The sequence below is a fragment of the Leguminivora glycinivorella genome, chromosome 16, assembly GCF_023078275.1.
Source record: "Leguminivora glycinivorella isolate SPB_JAAS2020 chromosome 16, LegGlyc_1.1, whole genome shotgun sequence".
NCBI lineage: Eukaryota > Metazoa > Arthropoda > Insecta > Lepidoptera > Tortricidae > Leguminivora > Leguminivora glycinivorella.
In genome coordinates this window covers 12,112,795-12,134,153 of record NC_062986.1, presented here as the reverse complement: position 1 = coordinate 12,134,153, position 21,359 = coordinate 12,112,795, and the positions used below count along the sequence as shown (strand labels likewise).

The window sequence follows — 21,359 nt, the reverse complement described above, 5'->3', positions numbered from 1 at the left end:
ATGACGTCGCGTGAAAAAAAATTGAAACCTTTAGTCTGATCTCTCTAAAAAAGCTTGTTTTATATTAGGTAGGTATCTCAAATCTATTTTAAGCCTGGGAATAAGCCATACTTTGTAACATTTATTTGATAGAAAAAACGAATGTTAACCTTTTCTAAGTTAATGCAATAAGGCAGCAAGGGGGTTAATGTATGGTACTTTGTTTCTGAAATTTCTGGACTCTAACTTAGCCACGGACATTATGAAACGTTTTGATGGTCTTTGTTGCATATTTTACGGGATGTTAACCGCGTGCTAAACTAAAACGTTCCGCGGCTATAGCGGGGCGGCGGGGAGGTGACGCTCGGCAACTGGGACTCCCTTAATGGAGCGAGCGGAGCGCCGATTGATTCGTCCGGTCTGCCATCATTCCTGCTGGCATACCTTCCACAATCACATCGGGAATTTTATTGCTTCTATATTTACGATTGTTCGTGGTGGGTTGTACGTGTGAAAACACGCAGGGAAACACGTGGTCGAGATTGCGAACTGTTCCTCTCAACTGCTCCTTAATAAGTCCTTACCGATATAAAAACATCTAAGGCCAAGATGACAAATTGACAATCCTTTGTCTACAGAAAGGAACATTCTGTGATTCTGATTTTTTTTCAACTTTACAAATGACAATTTTATTATAAATTATCATCTTGTCTATGCATCTCCTAGTTAAGAGAAAATGTATAGGTACACATAACAAACCCTTAGATCTGAGGTCCACGCCAAGATTACAATAATTTATCTACAGAAAATGCTAATCGTCACATGCCTTTTCGTAGCATTTGTCATACTCATAGTAGTGATACTAGTGATACATTTCACTTTTGACGATGTACGATTATCCATCATCTTGGCTACTACCTAAACTGCCTTCCTATGTATGTACCTAATTATCAAGTACATTTATTTCCACTGTAAACGTTGATTACACTGGCAACAAGCGCCCGCAGTGCAGTACGCGAGGACAACGTTTTGTTTGATTTGCGGCTGCGGAACGGAAGCGCGACAAGGCGCCCGTTGTTCCCGGATCGTTTACTGCTCGGAGCATGCATGCTCGGAGTTGCATCTTAATCTCGGCTATCGCTGGTTACGACATCGACGTTGTGCCTGATTCTCTCCCTCTCCAAACTACCTACTTAAATATTTCTAACGGGAGCGAAATTCCGTTTTGAAACCCACTAGATTGGGTATGGGTAAGTAGCCACCTACTTAATACATGTAAGAGTTTAGAGAGCTCAATATCATGGTTTGTTAGCAAGTTGAATCGAACTGAAAATTAAGTTTTTAGACATGTTTTGAAGCCCACTAGGTAATAAAAGATACTGATGTTCTGTTAAGTAGCACATTCACCCCATAAACCTGAGAACTAACTAAAATAATTCCAGGGCTCTGGAACTTCCGGAAGCGAATTCCTTTCTTGACACGCTACCATAAATTATGGTATGGGTGTATTTTCACGGTTACTTGACGATGATTGTCTGTTTGTAAAAAGGATATGCAGATTTATCCTTTCGGTCCCAAGTATTTTGTTCTCATCTGCTGTGAATGGAATAGGAAAAATTGAGAATCGTAAATGAATTTTTACTGTAGTCTAGCTAGACCACACAGTTTATTTGCCGGACGCTTAAGTGGTTAAGGTATTGTCTAGCAAAAACTAATGTCCATTTATTTTCCCATGTTTCGCAAGACTAAATGACTAGGCGAAACTCATAGTTATCGTTATGTAGCAAGCAGCGCTATGCAATCTAATAGAATAATTTGCTATTTGCATCGTTCTCTACTGTCTCGTTTCTGGAGCCCTACTCAACACATGCTGAAATCTTTTGGCTATAATATTGTTCCTAATAATCTAGTTCTGCCACAATGAACATTTTGCATTAGTTTCATGACATGCTTGAGTAACAGAGACCGTGCGTAAGATGACAATTTTGCCACTCGCGACGCGAAATGACATGAGGATGGTAAAGTTATAAGTATATCTATTAACCATAAGAGATCACGTATCGAGCTTTCTAAAAATCCCAGGCCGAAGGTTAAATATGGCCGATCTCTTTCATGTGATGGCATTTTTTTCACTCGTGCTTTGTCTGAGATATACCTAGTCGTGATTGAGATATATTTTCTTCTTCGTCTAAAACCGTTATTGGCTGATAAACGTTAGGGCTTTACGAATCACTCTTGACTCCAAAACAAAAAATAACAGTGATGTCAGAATCGCAAATGTATGTCTTCGATGCACGCAGAATAGTGATTGTCCGTGCTTCCGTGCATTGCATTGCCGCTGTCCAAGCGTTCGGAAAATTACCTCAATTGTCAGACATGCTACATCTACAACTGCTGAAACGTATAATATTTTGGCAGATGTTACATACTGTTATACTACTTCAAATAGAGCTTGTTACTGCTTCAAAGCGCGCATCTATCTTCAGTTCCGTTTTAGATGTGGTTTAACGAGTTTCTGGTAGTTTTATTTTCTGCTCATCACCATATCTTTTAGAAGAGCAACACTACGTGAAGAAAATCTTGAAAGTTGTTTCACGCACATTTACTTTATCACACACAGTTCATAAATCTCTTGTGTTGCCTAGTGTAGCTATTTCTGAAACTAATTACATGTTGTGTTTGATGTCATTAGTTAAAAATACATGGCTCAGCCGATTAGGGGTGGATTTCGTTAAAGCCTCGCTTAAATGTTTTATTCATCGGACAATCACTCCGCGTCGATATTAGACCAATCAAAGAGTTCATTGTGACTTCTTCGGCAGTTACCCTTAACCTTAACGTGGCGAGGTAATAAGACAACGTAGCAGTATGCTAAATTATTCATCTGGTTTGTGAAGAGAACATGAGATACACAATAGACCCCACTTAAAGCCATGAATAAATTAAAATAGAAGTTATGTATTAATATATTCTACTATTATATTCACTTTGTATGAATATGGATTTCGAAATTAATTTGAATTTAAAATAATAACAAATCTACGATTCATATAGAAGCTAAGAAATTTGATACTGAATGAACGGATTTTCCGTATCTTCTCGTGTTTTATTCTTTTATTTTGCTTCTTTAAATAATTAAAGAACAATAGTTAGTATGATTCACAAAATAGCTCCTCGTTGAGTGAAGTAATTCGCCTCGTGTGGCGTTGCCCCTTGATGGCTGTAAGCAAGTTAATGATTGCCGACCAAGGTTTTCTATACTCCTTTTTATCGTTGCTACCTTTTTAGGGTTCCGTAGCCAAAATGGCAAAAACGGAACCCTTATAGTTTCGTCATGTCCGTCTGTCCGTCTGTCCGTCTGTCCGTCTGTCCGTCTGTCACAGCCGATTTACTCGGAAACTATAAGTACTACAGTGATGAAATTTGATGGGAATATGTGTTGTATGAACCGCTACAAAATTATGACACTAAATAGTAAAAAAAAGAATTGGGGGTGGGGCCCCCATACATGTAACTGAGGGATGAAAATTTTTTTTTCGATGTACATACCCGTGTGGGGTATCAATGGAAAGGTCTTTTAAAATGATATAAAGTTTTCTAAAAAACATTTTTCTTAAAGTGAACGGTTTTTGAGATATCAGCTCTCAAAGTCGTAAAAAGTATGTCCCCCCCCCTCTATTTTTATAACTACGGGGTATAAAATTCTAAAAAAAATAGAGGTGATGCATGCTAATTAACTCTTTCAACGATTTTTGGTTTGATCAAAGTATCTCTTATAGTTTTTGAGATAGGTTGATTTAACTGTAATTTTGGTTAAGTTATTGGTTTATTATATTTGCTGCTACGGAACCCTTTGTGCGCGAGCCCGACTCGCACTTGGCCGGTTTTGTAGGACAAATTATTCTACCCCCTTGTATTGGAAGGAGCGGTACAAGTCAGCGTTTTTTCGCTTTATCTGTATGCGATGCACGATGAATCGAATGGCGTTTGTAGTAAGGGGTTACTTCGGTTGAAGTTGCTTTAGAACATTGATTTATGTATTAGATGTGTGTATAAATAGGATTGGCACGTCAAATATTATTAATAGTCTCTTTATGGGTATGTTTAATTGAATATTTTGTACTTGTGTGCTCTTTATGCACGACTTGCACGAGCCATCTATTAATCATTTCCGCTTTTGTGGTTAGAAGTTAGAATGTTGCAAATAATCACTTGTTCGTTTCCAATAAAGTGGATCTTGTCAAGGTCACGAAAACATGGAATGAAAAAGTGCACTGTCGGCTTTATGGTGATTCCTGTTACGAAAAGTTGTAGGTACTGCGAATGTCTTATTTAGTGATTGAACTGTTAGCGATTGAACTGTTAGCGTCATTTCTAACAGTAAAGGTTAATTATTCCGAAAACGTCAAACAAATGACGCTCAATTGTTCGACCTCTAACCAGAGCTAGGATGACAAAGTTATTGTTGATGCTGAAGTTTTGTTTTAATAACAAAAAATAAAACCGCCTTCAAAAAAAAAGCGTGTTACAAAACACGGAGAAACTAAAAAGCCAAAAATAATAAACCTTCGAATTCAGATTTCTTATCGGATTGCAATAATCTAAACATCCAAATTATAAACAAATCAATTATTTTTGTAGTCGGTACCAGACCTGTTCGTCGCCTTGCTATTTCCTGTTTGCCCTACCCAACCATACGCAGGCTGGTCCCGACTCCAAAAATAATTGATTTGTTTATAATTTGGATGTTTAGATTATTGCAATCCGATAAGAAATCTGAATTCGAAGGTTTATTATTTTTGGCTTTTTAGTTTCTCCGTGTTTTGTAACACGCTTTTTTTTTGAAGGCGGTTTTATTTTTTGTTAAAAAGTTAATTTATTTGTTGATTTTTAGTGGTTCCTAGTGATATTATATGTATCAGTCCGAATATATGTACAGTAGTGAAAGAATCGTCCTTTAACTCCTAACCATTGAGGAGTTGACCTTCCATCATCAGCTCAGCCACATAAAATTATTACCATCAGGCGCAAATACTGGTGCACCTTTGAAAAATACACAAAAAACATTACATGTGCCTATAACATTTGAAGAGTTCCCTCGATTTCTCCAAGATCCCATCATCAGACCACGACTTGGTGCCAATGGGACCATCTCGGGGTTATACCCGTTCGATCAAAAAAAAAATTTTGAAAATCGGTCTACGATTCTCGGAGATATCGAGTAACATACATACAAAAAAAAAAAAAAAAAAAAAAAAAAAAAAAAACATTCAGTCGAATTGAGAACCTCCTCCTTTTTTGAAGTCGGTTAAAAATGGATTGAAGACTAGTTGTTTAATTCTCCTCGTAGCAATGAGTACAAAGCGGTTGCAGCGGCCCACGTCCTCGGGCTGGTGGGCGGCGACAGATTTATGCGGCGATCGCATGACGCCCCGCTAATTCAGGAACTGCTCCAACCCTCAACCACCCTCTATCAACTCAAAACTTACTTTATTACAAACCAAAGCTTCTTTTACGTTGACACGAACTTGAAAAATTAAACAGCCAACGCGCTTACTAACGATAAACCTTAATCTCAAAACTATAAAGCACTTTTTCAACTTCGCCGCTGCCGATATTACTTACTCCTCATATTTAACTTGTCACACCTTTATAGAAGTGTCGTGTGATTGATTATGCCACATCCCCTAGTTTCTGATTTCAGGTTAAAACTTCAAAGAACTTAGGTTTCTATTTCGACGTTGATTATACGGCTTCAAATGTCACACCATAGTCTAGAGGTATAAAATATTCATAGTTCCTCGTGTGAGCAAGTATGGGTATATATCACTGTTTGTTGTTGAAGTATAACAATTATCTTCGTTGAGACAATACGCTGTACCTACTGCCGTTTCTGTTGCGTTGTTGTGTCATGTATGCTCAGTTACAGCTAGAAGTGCTCTGCTGGTGACATTTGTGCGGGCTTAGCCATAAGTACACAGTTGTTAGATTAACTTAATTTGCCACAGTCCAAGATTATATTATACTGGAAAATAGTCATTCATTGAATTGCCTAATTACGTAATGGTGATTATACTGTTTTAACACATCTTCTACGAAACCTTTGGTTCGAATATTGTAATATATGTCAAGAAGGACCCTCTTTTTGTTCGCCTGCAATCGCGACCTGAAATAGGCTTATGAATTTAAAATACTAAGAATAAACTTAGGTAACCGTTTAACGTGACAACTGATGTCAATCCCAAAATACAAGGTAGTTAAATTAAATCCGCTTTATTTTAACTTCCTTTAAAAAGTAATAATCATTTTCACATTCCTCCCGCCCTTTCTATATGACAGCAGCCTTGGCAATATTGTTGTTGATAATCTTGTAACATATTTCCATATGGGTTCCCCCTAGGGCTAATCGTTTAAGATAGTTTATAGTTTGGTTGCAATGGGACCCTATAGCTACATATGATTCAAGGCCGGGTTTAGTTGGTACTGTTGGAAGCTATATCCGGTGGCATCTAACTTGCTCCAACCTCCCTGCTCTTATCTCCTAGAGTTCGCTGCAGTTCCACCAAGCTTTCAGCCGGCCGTCGGTGCAGCCCTGGCAATAAAAGTAAGGTCATTGTTAGTGTCAATCCCGCGACATATGGAGCCCTGGTCGGGCGTCGTCAGTGAAAGGGCTCGGGCGCGGCGCGGCGGCGCGGCGCGTATTGATCCGCGGGACCTGTTGCCGGGCGGGCGGCTCTCCCAGCGTCCGCACGCAACCAACCAACCGACCACATTATATTCCATTTTTACACTGATAAGTAAACAACTGCATACTAATTATAAAACACCCCTGATTATCTATATAGATCCTAGAACACCGACTCTAACGACAAAGTTAGCAAGTCTATTGGAATACAGATCATACTAGACTAGAGGCTTGTATCTGTCTATTGGGGAACCTATTGGGTTCCAATAATGCTAATATTGGAACCACTTCGTCAATGATAAAACAAACTGGTATAAAATTATTTTACATCTTAATAAAACTGTAAAAACTTACTTTTATTCAGCGCAATAACCCCATCAACAAATATAAATTATAGTCTATTCGGAATTATCCAATTTTGAAATGATCCTTGTCTAGTGACCCAGTTAATGTTGACAGAGCGTTGACGTCAGACCGCGCCAGCGCCCTCGACGCTTCGTTTACAGCCTTCGCGGAAATCGCGCTAACTTTTCTTGATGCCGGTATGCCAGAGTCCTACGTCCTTCAATTCCGCTATTTTCGCGCCATTATTTCGTTAGTCCACTAGTTTTCGCCTAATTAAATTAAGGTCAATACGGGTTTATAAGTGTATCAAAAGTCTGGACTCGCAAAAACACCTGTGAGATCTGTGCCTGTGAGTAACAATTTCAGACACTTATCCCCGTATTGACCTTAAGTTATTATGGTTTCTGGTCTTCTGCATCAAGTGGCAATATATTTGCCTTTGACTCAACCGAATTGGCTCTCTTAAAACCCGTCTGTATCCACAAGTTGAAATCGAAAGCGAGAGCCTGAAGTAGGCACCTCCCAATTCAATGTCACAGCGCTATTTGGACGGCTGCCAAAGCAAACTTCGAGCTGAGCCTTTGTGTCCTCGGCTAGGCTATATGGAGTGGAAAAACTGCCTACGTAACTCCTTATACGATTCTAATTTTATACGCCTCGACTCGTTTATTTGTAAGTTAGTGACGCCCGAACAAATATTGACATGACCTGATATAACTGGGGGATAATGATATTAATATTCACCTTTCTGTCCGATTTATACAGGGTGAGCTAACCTAAGGGTGCGTTGAATTGTTTCAGATTTAAGAAAATATTTGAGTCGTGTAAAATAAAGTTTAGTTCTTACTATTTACGATCAGATATTTAACCACAGCCGGGAACCAGATACCGATACGTTCTATAAAAGAATACTGCAAAAAAAAAATGCATATTCATCTGTGTTAAAGCCATTGGGATTTAGGATTAATTAAAATAACTGTTTTGGGTGCTAAACTGACTGTTTAACTGCGCAGATATTAGGATGTTATTTATAGTTTTTCAGTTCTCTTTTAAGCTGCTTTCGTGTTTTTATTTATAAGCTAATTTATTTTTTTCTTTTTACTAAAACGGGACCATGACAACAGGACTTTTCTTAAACATAGTATTCTTCTTTTCAATATTTATTCCCAAATTCGACATCATATAATCGTATCTGATTTTTCGTCACTTGTCTATATCAATTGACTAGCGACCCGCCCCGGCTTCGCACGGGTACTATACCTACATATAAACCTTCCTCTACAATCACTCTATCTATTAAAAAAAACCGCATGAAAACCCGTTGCGTAGTTTTAAAGATTTAAGCATACATAGGGACAGAGAAAGCGACTTTGTTTTATACTATGTAGTGAAGTGATATGCCTGTATACATCGCCAGTCGTTGACGATGTTTATTTTCGTGGCCATATTGGGTAAAGTCATTTTCTTTCCTCTTGGGGAAGTGGTACAGTATTTCGTATTTGACAGACGCATTTAGGAAAGAAAAACAAGTGGAGTTGCTGAGCAGCACGACTATCCCGCGCGATTTGTTTGTATAGGTGCTGTGAACTTGCTGGTTGGCGCGTGGCCAACGGTGCCAACCGCCTAGATCCATACTCCGGACTGCCCTTGACTTGCGCTTATTGACACTGAGCCACTGTCATTACAACTTCTTATACTTATCCCTCATTTGCTTTGAATCTTAATTATCTCCCGCTTCGTCCGATTACTTATTTCAGAAGTTGGATATAGTGAGCTATTTACGTCTTACGTCATATCTATCGTCATTATGGCAAATAGCCCCCTCTTCCCTAACTCTGCTTATTTAATAATCGAGCGTTTGATTAATGTCGTTCTTAAACCAAAGGGCACTTAACTTGCCGTTTAGATTCTCCAGACTTCCAAGCGCCCTTGAATCGCAACTTACTAACACCAATCACGCTACTTGCGTCGCCAATTCCTTTGACTCTCTTCTTTATGCTGCAAAGACTATTGCTTAGCGGCGCGACCATTTTATCTCGTTTGAAACTCCACTACTAATATAATAAATATTATATTGCTCCTATTTCCATGGAAAAGATGACCCTTTTCTTTCGAAACGCCTGCCTACATCCTTCTGAACAGGTCTGTCCTTGACTAGCACTGGCGCCAAGCACGCCACTTCGTCATTACGACTCCTTATAACTGCCCACTTCGTTTTTTTCTTGATAACAATAGCCATTCAATTGTGCAGACGCAGCCATCTACTTCGTAAAACTTTGACTTCGTCATTGTTGAATATTGCGTAACTTTATAGCAACTAGCAACATGCTATTAGCAAGGACTCGTACAAATATTTACGATAAATGATTATTTATTTATTTTTAGGGTTCCGTACCTCAAAAAGGAAAAACGGAACCCTTATAGGATCACTCGTGTGTCTGTCTGTCCGTCTGTCACAGCCAATTTTCTCCGAAACTACCGAACCGATTAACTTGAAATTTGGCACACATATATAAACCTGTGACCCAAAGACGGACATGTAATTTATATTTTAAATTAAGAAAATTCAATTATAGGGGCCACTTTTGGGGGGTAGAAGTGAAAATTAAAAATCAAAGTTTCTAGAACTATATTGTGTTACATATCAAATGAAAGAGCTTTTTATAAGTATTTCAAAAATATTTTTTTTAATATTTTTTAGTAAAATAATTTTCAAGTAATTTAAGAAAATAGGCAAAAAATAACGAAACTACTAAGCGTAAAATTTTCAAAAAAATACACGAGATAGTTTTCAATCTATAGATTACAGGAAAACCTATTAGAAATCTACAGTAAAGCGTAAGTCGGACTTAAAAGAAAAAAAACTCAAATTACGAATTTCACTCACTGCCGCTGCATAAGGAGTTACCAAATCTCTTGAAATTGCGTGAGCGCGTTTGAATACGAGTATTACATATAAACTCATTTCTTTTGTTCGTTTCGTTTTGTTCAAAATATCGATTATTCGCAAAAATGACTTAAGTTCTTACTAAAAAGGAGGCGCTTAAGCCCTTCTTGTAGTGTACGGAACCCTTGCAACGCTCGCACTTGGCCAGTTTTTTAAATTGTAGGATACAAATAGGCATTTATGTATAAATAAAGGTCTACAGTATTCGAGCCAAACCAATCCATCCCCGCTCCGTTTATAGACGCATGATTTAACATCACCACTGACCAACTAAAAGCATCTTAAGTATGTCTATTTCTCCGAGTTATTTCATACATTTTCTTTCAAATTTGTAATGAAAAATTCTAAACTTGACTAATGTCCCCGATTTTTAAATTCATCAGTTGATGCTGTTGTAAAGTGAGTAATAGAAAACCGATGATTAAACTTTGCCTAGTCTAAATTAACAAGAATGAGTCAGCACTTAGCAAGTTGACTGTAATTGTACACAGGTGAAGGGTCAATATTCGAGTGTTCCGAATCAGTTTCTTCACGTATTGAAGGTGTATATATATGCTTTAAATAGCTAGGTAATATTAATATTGAATAATTATTTTGTCACGCTGAATAGGTAAAACATTTGTATACATGTGGATCTGTCGTATGGTCTCAAATCATGGGATGAATTCATCTTAGAAATTGCAAAAAAAAAGAAAAAAACATTCTGTGACTTGACATCGTATTAAAAAAAATTACCAACTAGATCACACAGTGAGTGGTATTTATAATTAGAATTACGTATATCTACGTTACGGAATAAGAGATACCGGATACCAGATAATTTTATTTAAAAAAAGTATCCTGGTCAAGGCATCAAATTGTAAATACTCGTTACTTTAAATTAAGTATTATCAAATATTGTCGATGCAAACCCGCGTACATATTGAACATACAAGCTGCAACTTGTCCGCAGTAGTGGGCGGTAAATACGGAGGGTAGTTAGCAATGCGCCAATCCAACAAAAAGGTCGCGTGACGGACGCACGGTTCAATTATGCTGGGAGTTAGCGCCATTACTGTGCCATACCTGCATTTCAGTGCCCCTTCTTATGTGAGCTCAACCTTTCCCGACTCTATTTAATTAAAGTTTATAATCATTTATATTTTATTTTACTGTGTGGCCCTGCGTAATTAGTTTGCTAAAAACACATTTTGAAATACATTCACTGCGTGAATAGTAGATAATCAACTAATTATAACGGTAAAATGTACCACTCATTTCAAAAATGGACATTATTTATGGGCATTACAAGTAATTATTATGATAGCCTTTTCCCGTGTTAATTAATAAACTGCGTGCGATATAGTTATCACTTTTAGCAATTTGTCACTAACAACTGGATTGCGAAATTGAAATTATACAGAGTTTTTTGTAATAGGCTTCAGTTATATTTTTTACACGTGCTTGTAAATGATCAAATAGGGCTCTTTGTCCGAGTCCTTCGAAATTAACAATGCTCTCGGAAGCGGTTAATGAAATGAGTCAGATGATTACTTGATGCGTAACCTTGTCTCAATAATATTTCATCGTATTTCCAAAATAGTGCTAATTCCAAGCTAAATATACCTACGACAACAATCAAGCCTAATGTATGATAAAAGCCTCAATATAAAGACTCATTTGCAAATTCGTAACACATATTCATAACCTAATATAGACAACAATTAATAGTGACTGCTCTCTTTCTCGATCTCTTATTCGATATACACGCCAAGGAAATTTCAACTGTAAATGTCACAGAACAAGCTCGTTACATTCCCGCTTGTATAAAACATAGGAGCTTCGGAAAGTAACTGTTCGGTTCTGAGTTATTAAAGAATCGCGTGCTGTCCCGTCGTGAACTCGTTAATATGTATGCTGTGCCGTGCTTCGTCTGCTTGCAAGTCTTGCAACTAGTGGCTGACCGGATGTCTATACAATGGCACCTTTTGGTTAGATGTATTGTGGGGACTGGGGAACGGGCGTGCCGCGGCGCCGCGCCGCTAATCTATATTAACTATGCCGTTTTCAAATAAAGGGTACAACAATGTCGCTTTAGCATATAATTTGTATAAAGATACGAACTAATATCGTCCTTATGGTAAGCGACAGTGTGGTACCTTTTATCTAAAAAACGTCACATTACTGCTCAGGTTAATGTTGCCAATTGAGGCTATTGCCCTAGTACAGGAAAACTGTCTAATAAAATAACATGTGGATGGCGTGACATGTGACATCAAAACGGTTGCTAATTAACAAAGGCATGAAAGGTGATTGGGGCTAAAAACAATTTCTAACAATAGCATAATAAAATATTATATCCGACAAGGCATGGTTAAATTGGTTAAAGAAACTGGGACAGATATATTCTATCTTATGACACATTAACCTGTCTTGTGTTTATATACTATCTTGCGAATGATAAAGTAATGTGTGAATATACTGGCCAGGCTATGTGAAATAGGTAACAGGGTGAGGATGATTGACTCACAGTTTTGTGAGTTTGGAATCCCTGGTGTGATGCTTTAGGAATAGTGAAAATCGGCTTTATAACATTATGCATATTCATAATCGGCTTTATAACGTTACGCCTCAGTATAATAAAGAGTACTATCGTATAGTATGGCCACTCCCGCTCCCCGCTGAATGCCGCCCACCCCTTCTGGGTTACCTCACACGCCTGTCAAAAACGCGAACAGTTGACCTGTCATATTTCACTCGTACAAGCATAGTACGCCTTCACCTGCATGAGCTTAGACTGTATGCTAGGAACGCGCCTCTTTCATATATGTATTTGAACGCCAGTGTCCGAGGTGTGGTTACGCTTCAACCAGTCGTACCGACCTGTTTAACAGTCAGTTTATCTGATATATGACATTAATAACTGTCTAAAAAAACTGACATAATTCCTGTAATTTATGGCATAGATAAATCAACGTACGTTACGCGATTACTTGTCTAACCGTGTGTTCTGTTTCTTTCCAGTTTCTTGGACGACCTGGACCGGTTAGGTGCGAGAGACTACCAGCCCACCGAACAAGATATTTTAAGAACTAGAGTCAAAACTACTGGTATTGTCGAAGTGCACTTCTCCTTCAAAAACCTTAATTTCAAGTAAGTACTTTACTAAGTGTAATAGACCACAGACTGAAGAAACACACTTTAGTCACAGACGAAAGAAATGAAACCAGTGACCGAGACCGGAATCGAACCGGTGTCTGAAGCTTATGCGGCTAACGTTTTAACTTAACTACTAGATCACCCGGGCTTTTTTCTTTAGTATTTGACATCTATTCTAATTTATAAATGTAAGTAAGGTACAACGGGGCAAATCTCGACTGGGGGGCAATTGTAACTGATCCATTTTTCCATTATTACACCATGATGTTGAGTGCAACATGTATCCACTGAACACGCCTACCGTACCGTATATAACCGGTGGACACTCTATTTAATAATGCAAACATTGTAAAACATGGAAAAAATGGACCTATTCCTATTTAGAAGTTTGGCGTAGTACTTTTCCTCTGCGATTTATGCTTTTGACGTGAATAAAGTGACCTTCTATAGTAAAGCATGTTTTTACGCATATTTTTCCTTTTTTACTCATATGTAGGTATCATATTTGATTATAGTTTTAACTTGCATATTTTACCATAGTTAAAAGTACACAGGAAAGTTGTAATAAGTACAGACAGGACAAAAGGAAATATCTACATCTAAAGTGCAAACAATGTTGATTGTGTTGAATGGTTTACCCCGCTCTACCTGTATCCCAATAACGTTTTAAACAAATTATTACGTATGAATGAATCAAAAAATAAAGTAGGTAAATGCGGTAAATTGCTATGTTAATAAAAATCAAGAGAAGAACTGGGCTATACTTAACTTAGTTTTCTACATCTGGCGACCGTGACAGAACACATCATTACGGAATGACTGAAAGTACTCTTAAGGACCTTGGATTCTTACCTAGTTTTCTACGAATTTCTTACATCCTAATCGCATTGCTAAAGTTGGAGGAATAGTTTTAGATTAAATCGTTGGTTAATAGGTATTAGGCGCAAGGAAAGGGTCTTTTACCTTCGAGTAAAAACCTCTGAAGGAAAACCACAATATCTTATATTTTCTTCGAGTACAATGTGCTCATAGGGTACTTTCCCTTTCTGAGTTGATTATTATGCAGATATGTAATGAATGATGTTTGTGATTAAAACTGTTATTATGGTACAGAGCCGTATGAAGAAAGGTATAATATGAATCACTGTCGACCACGGTCCCAGCATTGTTACTCATTGTTCTATGAGAAATAATATAATGTGGTTTTTATAATTGTTATTCTTTGAGTCACATAGTTCGCACACTATGTTGATGATCATTTTATTATGTTGGAAACTAATTGCTTTATTAACATACATCAGATTCTCAAAAGTATCGAGCGAGTGTATTGAGTTACTTTTCAAAAGGACACTAGGATGATAAATTAGGCGTTACTTTAGGATTATTCGATCATAAACGATTGATTATATAAATGATTGATTGATTGATTGATTGATATACAATTGAACATGTCTCTATTGTCATTCCGATATATGAGAGCTTCTAGCACAACTTGCCTTGTCGCGCACAAGTCCGTGAGGGCAATATATGTACTTGCCATCATACTAAAAGGAAAAACGCGTCTCTGTAATAAGAATTACGGTACGAAATTTAATGTCTATTAGTAACACGTGTCTAAAGGTTAAAGGGTTAAACTTTCCTAGGATATTTGTAGGAATATAATAGTATTTTATGCAACAGGCGTTTAAAGGAGGTCAAAAAAGACGAGTGGCGTGGGTAACAATTTGAGGCGAAGCCGAAAATTGTTATTGAGACGCCACGAGTATTTTTTGACTCAGTTAAACACCGTTGCATACAATACTTTTTCTACGACCATGCACTTAGTTTTTAACAGTTTTCTTGAATAACTTTCGTGAAATTCACACTTCTTCCTGTATTTTGACGCAAAGGTTTGCACTGTCAGCTCGGCTGCCTAGCCTTTCCGCGCACTCGCGCAGTGTCGTTATAAGGCGTTGCCATGGTTACAGAGCCAAACAATGCGTTTTCAGTTTTTTCGATACTGCGCGCATGCGCGGAAAGCCGGCGGCCGCTATGTAGGGTTTTAAAGATCTATGCACGACCCTGTAAATGACGAATAACAGTTCGGGAGTAGAAAAACAATGTAAAGTATGGTCAAGAGTTCTACGGTTCAACAAAAGCCGCTCAAAAATGTAATATTATTTGTGTTAATCTTCCAGATTGTTTGACGTCGGCGGTCAGCGGTCGGAGAGAAAGAAATGGATCCACTGCTTCGAGGATGTAACCGCGATCATTTTCTGCGTCGCCATGTCCGAGTACGACCAGGTGCTTCACGAGGACGAGACAACGGTAACACACTTTATATTATACATTACATTACGTCTAGAATACTCTAGGTTATTGCGCCCGATTTCGACTCCAACCTAGGTAGTTCGGCGGCCCAAGATGGCTCGCATAGCCGATCTTCGAAGTAAACCTATAAAGGCTTACCCCCTTATTCATAAACGTATACTAAAGTTATCAAGCCGATAAAGTTCGTTTGTCCCTTTCCGACGTATTGGTGTGATAGAAAGGGACAAACGAGCTTTATCGGCTTTATTTATAACTTTAGTAAACGTTTATGAATAAGGGGGTTACAATACAATGAAGGCACGTCAGGAGACCTTCCTGAGAAGGATTTAAACCAAATCTTTCCACTGAAAGGGCTCCATGCGTAGCTGTTGAAAGAAATGGATCTATTGCTTCGAGGACGTAACATGTCCGACATGTCCGAGTAAGGTAACACACACAACACAACACACTTTTTATTATACATTAATTAGAGTATGATGATGATCCTCCCGGCCAAATTAGGCCATAGCGACTACTTCGAATCCAAAGTAGATAATACGGCGCTCGTGCGCCCGAAGATGGCTTACGAAGCCGATTTTTGAAGTAAACCTATAAAGGCACAGGAAGGAGGCGTCTGAGGAGGATGAGCTGCCAAAATTTTGCCACTGACATTTACTGGTAGCTTCCGTAAAGCCGTGGCTATGTCATTATTGTGATTAATTATCAAGCGGACTAAAGTCAAATGTGTCCTTATAGTAGAACCCAGAAATTATAAACAAATAATCATTATTGAAATATATATTCTTATTATACTTAATATTCCAGCAAATCTGTGAGGATAAGTGGTTTGTAACGTTTGTATTGTGATCAAAAGTATTGACGCTAATCAGTATCCATAAAAAAAGCTAAAGAATGTACCCACTATTCATACAGTAATCAATGCTAAAAAGTGGAATGCCAAATTTTACTATGATATAAATTTAGTTGGCGATATGAGAACGCTAGAATGGCGAGTGTCCGTAGCTGCTAGACCGGAGTGTAGCGTAACAGTTATTTTCACTTTCTGATTTATCAGTTGACATTTTCTCTATGAACTTTTACTATCGACATTAGACAGACAGAGACAGGTCATAGGAAACCTGGCGCGCTTAGTCGCTTGATAGCTGGTTAGCAGGACAAGCTTCAGTGCTGTAAAGTATACAGCGCCATCTACATTCTATTCTATCTTGGTCGTTGTACTACCTAAATTATAATTATAAATCTACGTGTGTGACCTTGAAAAGTTGATTCATCCCAATATTTTTAAAAGCTTGTATGTAATGAAATGAAAAAAGTCTATTGCAGGCGTAATCCCATAGATTTGTTAGTAATATAGAAACTATCCCTACTATATATTAGTCACAATAATTACAAAAATACTAGTACTAATAACTCTCTCGTATGGTATTTCAGAACCGCATGCAGGAGTCCCTGAAGCTGTTCGACTCGATCTGCAACAACAAGTGGTTCACGGACACCAGCATCATCCTCTTCCTCAACAAGAAGGATCTCTTCGAGGAGAAGATCCGCAAGTCGCCGCTTACAATCTGCTTCCCCGAATACACCGGTCAGTATACACATATCTACTACGTAAAAGGGCCTAACCACGAACCAACTTAGAAGTGTTGACTACCTTATTAGAATTACATATCAGGCAACAAGTTGAATGTGATTTGCAGTAGGCCCTAGGAGCGTCCACTAGCTGGCGCGGGGTAACGTGCTGATGACAAACAGTATGAGCTCCACGACACTCATTCAGCGGATTTTACCTACAACACCTCTGGTGTTTCGGGTGTCCATGGGCGGCGGTGATCGCTTACCATCAGGCGACCTGTCTGCTCGTTTGCCTCCTATCCCATAAAAAAAAATACAAGCTACCCGCTCTTTGAATCTTACCTTTAGGTACAAAAATAAGCGAATTTTAAATTGTCATGTGAGAATTTGCAAACCCTTGCTACAATAACTTTGTATTTGATTTAAGGCTTTTCCCTTTCGAGACCAGAGTTCAAATTTAAACAATCTTTCTCCGCCCTTTGCGCCTACATTTTTAAATTTAGCCACCTTGATTTACTAGTTTTACTATTTCTGTTTTCGATGTTGAAAGTTTGACTTAGCGCTGGGCACGATTCGCATTAATAATACTCAGTTTTGACGACAGCGCTAATCTTGAGAGGAATTTCAGTATTTTAAAGACATGGGCCAGTTGCATCAACCACATTTGACAGACACATCTTCGTCACGCAACAGATATCTATGGAACTTCCCGTACAATAACAATTTAACGAACGCTTTAACGATGACAGACAGTTTGATGCAAGCAGCCCGAAATCTCTAGATGTAACATTGAACTGACCGCATGTATTTATTGTCCGCAGGCGCGCAAGAGTACGGCGAGGCGGCCGCGTACATCCAGGCGCAGTTCGAGGCCAAGAACAAGTCCACCACCAAGGAGATCTACTGCCACATGACGTGCGCCACCGACACCAACAACATCCAGTTCGTGTTCGACGCCGTCACCGACGTCATCATCGCCAACAACCTGCGCGGCTGCGGGCTCTACTAGGCGCACACACACCGCCGGTCCGCTGTCACAGAGCCTAGCTAATTTTTTAACCTACCGCATAAGTTTTATCCCTCTGTAAGTTTCGGACGCTCTCGTTGCGCCGGGTACCCGGCACGCGGGTAGTCAACGAGCTACACCGGTGCGGGTACCCGGGTCGAGCGAGCTGGGCGCGGCGCCGGATCGGAGTTGTGATCGTTATTTTTCCTTGTAACATAAACCGATACCTGTTTAGTCGGACGGCCCCAGGGACGGCACGGACGGAGTCGCTAGAGATCTAGTGTTCAATTCTAAATGTTGGTGCTAGGGAGCCCCCTGGCCGGCGTCGCGGCGAGCCGGCCCGCTCGGGTCGGCTCGGGTCTGCTCCGGTCGGCTCGTGTCTGCTCGGGTCCACTCGGTTCGGGTCGGGTCGGCTCGTGTCTGCTCGGGTCCACTCGGTTCGGGTCGGGTCGGCTCGTGTCTGCTCGGGTCCACTCGGTTCGGGTCGGGTCGGCTCGTGTCTACTCGGTTCGGGTCGGGTCGGCTCGTGTCTGCTCGGGTCCACTCGGTTCGGGTCGGGTCGGCTCGTGTCTGCTCGGGTCCACTCGGTTCGGGTCGGGTCGGGTCGTGTCTGCTCGGGTCCACTCGGTTCGGGTCGGGTCGGGTCGTGTCTGCTCGGGTCCACTCGGGTCAGCTCGGCCCGCTCGGGTCGGCCCGAGGCCGCCGCGTCGATGTTTACGTTGTATTTGTGTAAGAGTATTTATAGCCGCGTGTGAACCCGCTTGGAGCTGCGAAAGCGAACGCTTATATACTCACTCTCTTACGGACCAAACGGAAAAGAACCAATATAGTAGCACTGAAACTCGGTAGTGGGGAATGGACACGTTCACAGGCCTATTTTAACTGATACAAAACGTCATTCCATTATTAACCTCTCGTATGCTTAGGAGCAGATCTGCTCCATATTGTTTCAACTTTAACATGTAGTTATTATGACTAATATATTAATGACAATTTTTTGACAGACGCATACGAAAGGTTAAGTATTATCACTCGCGATGAGAACTTATTTTTTATAAACTTTTGAATGCAAATCTGTAACCACTATCGTACTGAGAGTTATTTTACGTAGGTGAGCTCCTAATGTAAGGCTTGTACCGGCGCTCGGCGTCGTAGCGCACAAATTAGTTATTCCTACGAGAGCATTACTTGTATGCCATATTTCTATATTATTATTTTCGTTCGTATTATTTTCTATATCACATTACTGTAATCTTAAAACGTAGCCTATAAGAATAATGTCTCGTTTTCGATAAATCAATCTATTTATTTGGTAGCGTACGGTACCTAATCGTGTAAAGGTGGTAATTGTAAACTGTCACGTTTAATTTAAGTTTAAGCGGAACAACACCCGGGCGCGCTCGCGGCTCGTTAAGATATGTGAGTATATAAACTCGGTATACACTCGCGAATCGGCGTAATCAACTATACATATATATAACTATATAACATAATTTATTATTAATATTAAAATAAAAATCTTACTTTAAGCGTTAGACGGTAACTGTATCAATAAACATTAATTAATAACGCAATTAGACAGTATCCTTTACTATCGTCATAGTTAGGTGATTGATTTTTCATTTTACGTTTATGAGTATGTAAAAAGTGAATAAATGAAATCGTGACACCTACACTGTGACGCCGCGCCCTGTCGCCTCCGCCGGAACCCTCGCGCGCTCGTGGTGCCGCAGCGCGCAGGGCGCGGCGCGAGCGAGTCGCTAGGTAGGTTTTTTACTGTTATGTAAACGATATGTGTACGTAAAACTAATAAAGATAATATTAGCGCAGTTCTACATTCGACCCGAAACTAAACTTAAGTAAGCTTCACCCTTCATTAAAAGTTTTTAATGGACGAATGGTGGTGGATGAGTGTCGGGACCGCGCGGGCCGAGCTCGGGTCCCGGTGACCGCGGACTCCTCGCACGTCCCGCACAACACGCCTCCACGAGGAGACTCCCGCAGCAGGATGTCTGCACGTTGTCAGCCGCTTGACGTGAACGAGACGCGTTCAGAAACCGACACCGCGCTGTGCGCCGAGCGAGCCCGCGCCGAGTCGACTCGGGTCAGCATTTACTGGGACGCGGTCCGCCGCCGCCGAACATTACCTTGTATGCTTTAATGTTTCGAGTGAATGTGATGTAAATTTTGTACACTGCCGCATTGTTTATTCGCTCGGATCACATTTAGTTCGTAAGACGGTGACCCAGACGCACTCGCCGCGAGACCGGGCCGTGCTCCGGCCGCCGCGCCGCCGCGGCTCGTGCGAACGCTTCTTATTTGAAGACTGAAATGTTGCGCTCAAAATGTTCTCGCGCTTTATTAGATCCGTGGAAAGGTACTCGCAGTTGTTTTAGGGGACTTAAGGTTTAGTAGAACGGTCGCGATCCTCGCTGCGTCCCGCCGAGGACGGGGATTGGAGTCCGGGACTCGCACCATCCGACCGACGAAGCGTATCTAGTGCGGAGCGGCATTCGGTCGTAATTTTTAATATTAAACGCTCACGAAACACGATGTTGTCGATTTAAAACGATATCACCACGCTTCATTCATATTTGCCAAAGTTAATACTAACCTCACTATTTATACCTACTGTATGTTCTTCGATGATAAAATTGTGAAAAGCGCACCGAGCGCCGCGCACCCGCGCCGCCTCGAGCGTATATTCGTACTGATCAAAGTACAATGTTGAAAATATCTTATTTAGAATTGATGACATGTAAACATTTATTTCTAGCGCGTGCTGCGGCCCGCCCGGCTCGCCTCGGCTTGGCCTCGGCTCGGCTCGGCTCGGCTCGGCTCGGATCGGCTCGGATCGGCCTCGGCTCGGGCCGAGCGTCGTCCGAGGTTGGAGTGGGTCTCGCCGAGCTCGAGCGCTCGCGAGGAGATTAGGCCTCGGAGCGCAGATTCGGTCGAGGCCCGCTCCCGGGCGGGTCTATCTAATGAACAAACGTTTAAGAAAGTAAAATTTTTAGTCACTAGTGGGTAATTTTTGAATGTGATTCAATCTTATCTTTATTTTTCTATATCGAGTGACATCTTTTGTAACTTTAATTTCTTTATGTTTCAACTTATATTTTGTAATGCATTTACCGAAAGCGATGTATTTAACCAACGATGTAATGAAGTAATATTTTCTCTTTTTTGTATCTCGTCTGCACTGGTATTTTTTATTGAATTTACTATAAATGTACTTTAAGTGTATAATTTTAAATAAATTACTGAAAAATGATTATATTCTAATTTTTATGTTCAAATAATTATAATAGTTTTATTTACTACCCTGATCCGTTCGGACCCATCTACACGGTGCGAGAACTCGCATGAGGGTTTCATTA

The 21,359-nt window shown here is 40.0% G+C and overlaps 1 protein-coding gene across 2 annotated transcripts in view; it reads left to right on the top strand.

The window, feature by feature from the left end:
• LOC125234441 (guanine nucleotide-binding protein G(o) subunit alpha) overlaps positions 1-18,886 on the top strand; it is a 60,250-nt gene extending 41,364 nt beyond the window's left edge. For both annotated transcript variants that reach the window (XM_048140684.1, XM_048140683.1), the window contains exons 5-8: positions 12,960-13,088; positions 15,272-15,401; positions 16,836-16,989; positions 17,798-18,886. In XM_048140684.1, the coding sequence (XP_047996641.1) occupies positions 12,960-13,088; positions 15,272-15,401; positions 16,836-16,989; positions 17,798-17,985 (601 nt within the window). In that variant the 3' untranslated portion in view covers positions 17,986-18,886. The remainder of the gene's footprint in view (positions 1-12,959; positions 13,089-15,271; positions 15,402-16,835; positions 16,990-17,797) is intronic.
• The last annotated feature ends 2,473 nt before the right edge of the window (positions 18,887-21,359 follow it).